General features: G+C 53.1%; 1 protein-coding gene across 4 annotated transcripts in view; it reads left to right on the top strand.

The window, feature by feature from the left end:
• Window positions 1-5,064: 5,064 nt before the first annotated feature.
• Window positions 5,065-6,233, top strand: part of ITM2C (integral membrane protein 2C) — a 12,093-nt gene continuing 10,924 nt past the window's right edge. For 2 of the 4 annotated variants that reach the window (XM_006893487.1, XM_006893486.1), the window contains exon 1: window positions 5,107-5,226. In XM_006893487.1, coding sequence (XP_006893549.1) covers window positions 5,107-5,226 — 120 coding nt within the window. Of the gene's footprint in view, window positions 5,227-6,233 lie in introns of all 4 variants that reach the window. The other 2 variants (XM_006893484.1, XM_006893485.1) reach the window with 2 other exon arrangements.

Here is a 6,233-nt window from a genome sequence, read left to right as displayed (position 1 = left end):
CCTGTGAACACAGATCTGAACCCTGTCCCATCCTGTGAACACAGATCTGAACCCTGTCCCATCCTGTGAACACAGATCTGAATGCTGTTCTATCCTGTGTCGTCTTCACCATCCCCATCACACCTGTATCCATTGCTGCAGTCACGGTGTGAATCTCTCTAGGGGAGGATCATCCTCCACCTTTCCAAACATGATGTCCCTCTCCAAGGAATAGCCTCTCCTAAGTACATGGTCAGAGTACACTATTCAAAAGCACAAGAAGAAAATATTGGCAAACATTTGCAGTGTTCACCAATGGAGCCCTGGTGGTGCAGTATGAACAGTGTTGGGTTGCTAACCCAAAGGTCAGGGGTTTGAATCTGCTGGCTGCTCACTGAGAAAGATGGCCAGATTCCTCAGAAACAGGAAGGAGGGTCTCTGTGACTTCCAGCCAACTCCGCTGTGATGGGTTTGGTTTTTTCCTTACATTTAAAAAGGGAAGAGCCTCTAACAAAGTACAGCAAAAGAAAAAGTCATAAAGGGGAAACTTGGTGGGATTATGCACCAAGAATTCCAAGAATGAAATAAAAATGCAGATGCCAGATTGGGAAAAGCCTGATAAACTGAGCTAATAGCTTCCTTTTTATATAAAGAGAAATAACAGCTCAATTCACTGCCATATAGTGGCAACTGACTCATAGGTGAGTCCAGCAGGTCTCCAGAGGCTGTAAATCGCACGAGAGGAGATGCCCATCTTTCAGCTGCAGAGGGTCTGGGAACTCAAACTTTAGGTCTTTGGGTTGCCAGTGCAATGTCTTACTTACTAAGTCACCAGGGCCATAGAAAGAAATGTATTAAAAAAAATTAAAAGGGCACATGGGAGGACCTCAGAGCCACCAAGAAGGACTTTCCAGGACTGGAGTGTGTCCTTTGGGTTCAAGTCTAAGAGGCAGCTCCTTGACACTGGGGATACCAAGAAGTGAGGAGCTCTCCATGGAGTACCAGGCCTCTGGAGCTGGCACTCTGGTTTTGGACTAATAGGTTAGTGGGAAGGAGCTGTGCTACCATCCCAAAGGTATGCAGTTCGAATCCACCCGCTACTCTACTGGTGGTCAGCAAACAGGAGGAAAATCATCAAGGCGATGGATTGACACAGGGGCCACACCAATGGCTCAACACAGCACCCATTGTGAGAACAGGACAGCACTTTGCTGTACGTGGGGTCGGTTAGTCAGAACTGATTTGAGGACACCTAGCAACCATCAGCCATGGAACCAAGTCCCCACACACAGGCGAGGGTGATAGTAATGACTACAGCTTTATCGCGGCAAGTAAACAACACTGGAGAGGATGTGGTGAGATAGGAACTCGTACATTGTTGGTGGAATGGTACAATGGTACTATCACTCTGGAAGGCAGTTTGATGCTTCCTCAAAAAAACTGAACACAGAAATTCCATATTACCTAGCTATTCCATTGCTTGGAATATACCCCAAGTAAATAAGAACCGAGGACCAAACAGAAACTTGTACACCAATGTACATAACAGCATTATTCTTCATAGCAAGAACATGGAAACAGCCCAGATGTCCAACCACAATCGAATGGATTGAGACGTTGTGGTACATTCATACAATGGAATACTACACAGCACACAGGAGCTATGATTTTGTAAATTACTACCTAACTTGGGAGGGACTAGAGAGCATTATGCTGAGTGAACTAACTCAGTCCCACAAGGACAAATACTGTATAAAACCATTATTGTAGAACGAGAATGAGAATGGGGAGGGAAGGTGGAAGCCGAATGATGAGGATGGGAGGGGTTGTTAATCATAGCGTTGAACAATTGGATGGGTGGGGAGGTGAAGGAAGTGGGAAGAATCTTTTGTGGAAAACAATGTATTAAAACTTCGTAAATAAATCAGTCTAAAATTGTTAAAACAAGAAGGACATGAATGAGGAGGTGCAGCCGCGAGGTCAGGAGGGCTCTGGAGGCAGAATTTCGGCCTTACTGTGCAGCGAGGCCTTCGCCAGCCAGGAAGCCACAGAGTGCAGGCCTGCAGATCCCCTCCTAGCCACGATCACTGTATACCATTGATTGAAACATGCCTCACCTTCGCTTCCGGGGTCTACTGATAACACCTGGTGGTCTTTCAGGCCTGGCCAGCCCTCACTCAGAGACACGCAGCATGTTCTGGAAGCCCCATCAAAGACTCCAATTGTGGAGAAATTCCAAAGTTTTCCAAGTTACTGCTCAGAAACCAAGAACAGAGGCCGCATTTTTCCGGTAAAGCTAAATCCTTTATAAAGATCTCTGGTAGTCCAGCCTGTAGGGAGATGTACCAGAGGCAGCTCCTATCTGGCGGTTCAGATCCCTCAGTGGTTCTGAGGGACAAAGATGAGTCACCTCCTCCCATGCAATTTGCAGCCCCTCGAAAACTGGCTGGACGGTCAGCTCTGAGTCAGTCCTGACGTGGTAGCTATGAGGGGGGTTTGTTTGTTTTTCCTTGTGCACTATCAAATCGGATCTGGTGGATTTGAACCGCACGCCTTCGGGATTGCAGGACAGCTTCTTGCCACTAGGCCACCAGAGCTCCCTAAGTGTGTTTAATTTTTTAAGGAGATCTTGTAACATAGTGGCTAAGCCTCGCTGCTGACCCAAAGGACAGTGATTTGAGCCATCCAATTGCTCAGTGGGAGAAAAGCATAGCACTTGGTGGTGTTTCCGTAAAGACTTCAGCCTTTGAAGCCTTATGGAGTGTTCTCTCTGCTGTAGTTTACCTAAGAGGCAGAATCCACAGTGTGGCAATGGGCAGATTCTTTACCCCACACATTATTATAAAAATAGCCTTGACCTCCAGACCTCTGAAAGAGTATCAGGAGCACACAAACCACACTTTAAGAGCCACTAGTAAAAACTATAGGCAGTATCATGATAGCTGGAGAAATGACTGAGGTTATTAATGATTTCATCTTGCTTGGATCCATAATCAACACTCTCAGCACCAGCATCAGGAAATCAAAAGATAAGTACATTGTGAAAATTATCTGTCAAGGATCTTTCCAGAGTGCTAAAGAGCAACGATGTCAGTCTAGAGGCTAAGGTGCGCCTGATCCAAGTCATGATCTTCTCAATTGCTGCCTATGCATCTGAAAGCTGGGCAGTGAGTAAAGAAAACAGAAGAAGAATCCATGCCTCTGAGTTGTGGTCCCGGAGAAGAGCTTGAACATACCATGGATTGCCAAGAAAACAAATAAATCTGTCCTGAGAGGGTGAAACCAGGCTGCTCCTTGGAGGCAAGGATGTTGAAACTCTGTCTCACATGCCTTGGGCATGTTGCCAGGAAGAACCAGTCCTTGGAGAAGGACATCATTCTTGGAAGGGTGGAGGGTCAGCGCAAAAGAGGAAGACCCTAGATGAGATGGATTGACACAGGGACTGTGACAGTGGGGTCAAGTGTGTAAGAGACAGTGAGATTGGCTCAGGATAGGGCAAGGTTCAGAGCTATTGATCATATGGTTGCTAATGGGGTGTAGTCGATTCAATGGCACAAAATAGCAATATACCCAATTGAATATTTTATTGTTTGCACAGACCTTTCAACTTTAAGCCAGCCTTAAACCTGCATGGTACAAACTGTTTTGGTCAACTAATGCCTCAGAAGACAGTCCTGGTGATAATGCATCAGAAAGACCACAGCTTGGAACACTACCACTAAGGACACACACACACACACCCCCTTGAAATACAAAGTTCAGAAGGCAGGAAGAGTTACAAAAGATGGGATTATGTTGTTTCATTGTGGATATTTCCATCAATGTGTAACACAAAATCACAAACACAAACTGTGGAACAATGCCTGGGCTTCACCACAAGCTCTGGTACTTGTAGCTGGCCTGGGAGAGTAAATAAGACCTAGAACTGGGGTACCAAGACATGTGTCTAAGCAACAGATGTCCTCACTCACTTCCTGCTATGTTTGCGTGGACAGAGTGTTGACTAGGACCCCACCCTGAGACACCAGCTCGGAATCTTCCAGCATATTCGCTGCTACCTGCCTGGGCGAGTGAGCCGAGGAAGAAGGGTGGATCAGCGGGTAAGTCAGGCCAGGGCTAAAGCTTCATTTCCCTACACAGAGCCCTGTCAGCACACACGCTAAAAGATCCCAGAGGGGGCCCCCTGGAAAGTTCTATGGGGATAAAGACTGCAGGATGGTGAATGCACCAGGCACAGAAGGGTGTCAGGTTGAGCTAGCACCTGGCCTTTAAGGCTGCTAACTGGCCGAGGGTGAGTGGGAGGCCCGGTGGTGGGACCCTCCTGTACCAGGAGGCAGGGCAGTTGTGGGTAAACACTGTTTTAACAGGCTGCTGGTAAGTGATGTTAGCCTTATGGAGAGAGCCAGAAGCTTAAGGAAAGGGACCTGAGTCCAGGCCTGATGAATGAATGGATGAGTGAGGGAAGGAATGAAGGAGTGAACGATGAGAGGGAGGGAGGCCGTGAGTGAAGGTGAGTGGTTAGTTGGTTCCCGATGGTGGATAGGTTGGGGGTCCTTCGGCAGCGTACCCGGCTGGGGTTGCCAGGGGCAGGCGGGCCAGTGCACAGGTCCAGCCCCTCCACACCCCGGCGGGGGCGAGGCGGGGCTAGAGCCGGGAGGGGAGGGGCCGGGGGCCGAGCTGGGGGGGGCCAGAGCTGGGAGGGGCGGAGCTAGAACTGAGAGGAGAGGGGGCCGGGCGAGGAGGGAAACGGGAGGGGCGGGGCCATAACCGGGAAGGGCGGGGCTAGAGCCGGGATGGGTGGGGCCGGAGAAGAGGCTAGAACTGAGAGGAGAGGAGCTGGGAGCGACTGGGCTGTAGCAGGGGCGGGGCTCTAGACGGGAGGGGAGGAGCAATTGCCGGGATGGGAGGGGCTAGAGCCTGGTTGGGTGGGGTAGGGCGGGTCTAGAGCCGAACAGGGAGGGGGTTAGGGGCGGGGCTAGAGCCTTGCGGGGCGGGGCCTTGCGGGGCGGGGCTAGAGCCGGGACTCGAGCTGGCCCCGAACTTCCGGTGTCTGCAGAGCGCGGCGCGGCTGCTGCACGGCGAGGGCGCACGGGCGGTGGCTGCGGGCGACGTGCTGCCGGCGCAGCCATGGTCAAGATCAGCTTCCAACCGGCGGTGGCCGGCGTCAAGGCCGAGAAGGCCGACAAGGCTCGGGTCGCTGCCCCGGCCACCGGCCCGGCCACCGAGATCCTGCTGACGCCGGCGCGGGTGAGCGACCTGGGGGCCCCGGCGGGGTGGGGTGCGGTGGTCGTCAGCCCCAAGTGGGGAGGGGCGTGGAGGCGGCCGAAAGCAAAGTCCGAAGAGTGGGAGGGGGACCAAGGGGCTGGCCCCAGAGGAGAAGCGCTCCAGGGCTCTTCTAAAAGCGGGAACCTGCGCGCCTGGCCCCAAATAGGAGGAGGAGACTGGCCCGAAGAAGTTGGGGGGATGTAAGGGGGGGGCGCGTCTGGTTCCAATCAGAGAGCAGGGGCTGTGAGCTCTGTCCGGTGGGGGATGGGAGGAGGGCTGGACAGCGTTGCCCCAAGGTGTGGATCTTGATTGGCTAGGGTTTTTATTGGGGGGGGGGCTCTGGTGCCAATGAAAAGGAGGGACCTGTTTGGGTTCCCTTGAGGCGGCGGGAGGTGCGTCCGGGCTGCCTTAGAATTGGCCGATCAGAAAGTGATGAAAATGAAGCAACCCAGCTCCTCGGGGATTCTGGGGTCCGAGGCCTGGCCCCCACATCCCACCCAGCCCTCGGTTGTGAGGAGTAGGTGCTGCCGTCGGGGCCTCCCCGCACCTCCCGTTCTGAGCGGGGTGGCCCCGGGTCCTCCCACGTCCCTCGCTGGTCCCTCCTGGCCAGGCTTTGTGCGGGCTGCCCCGCCCCCTCCTGCCCCGGGCTGGGGGAGGGGAGGCGGTGGATCCCGAGCTGCGTGGATTGAGCCCCTGGAGGGCCCAGCGGGGGCGGGGCGCGGGGTGCTCCTGGCCCCGCCAACCTTCCCTGTGCCTGCTATAGTGTTGCCGCCCCCGGCAATCCTGGGGCAATCTCCCTAGTCGAGTCAGGACTTGAAAAAAGTCTTTGTCCCCTCTCTCCGCCTGCCCACGACGGACTTCTGAGTACACTTCCGCGGGGCCTCCCCGAATACTGTGGCCTGCATTTTCGGGGTGTGTGTGTGTGTGTGTAGGTGGAGGATTATCGTGGGCCCTAAGAGGTGGGATCCCCGCACTGAGAATTGGAGGCG

Source organism: Elephantulus edwardii, unplaced genomic scaffold (assembly GCF_000299155.1).
Source record: "Elephantulus edwardii isolate Elephantulus edwardi_28Jun2011 unplaced genomic scaffold, EleEdw1.0 scaffold00127, whole genome shotgun sequence".
Lineage (NCBI taxonomy): Eukaryota > Metazoa > Chordata > Mammalia > Macroscelidea > Macroscelididae > Elephantulus > Elephantulus edwardii.
This window is presented reverse-complemented; position numbering and strand designations above follow the sequence as displayed.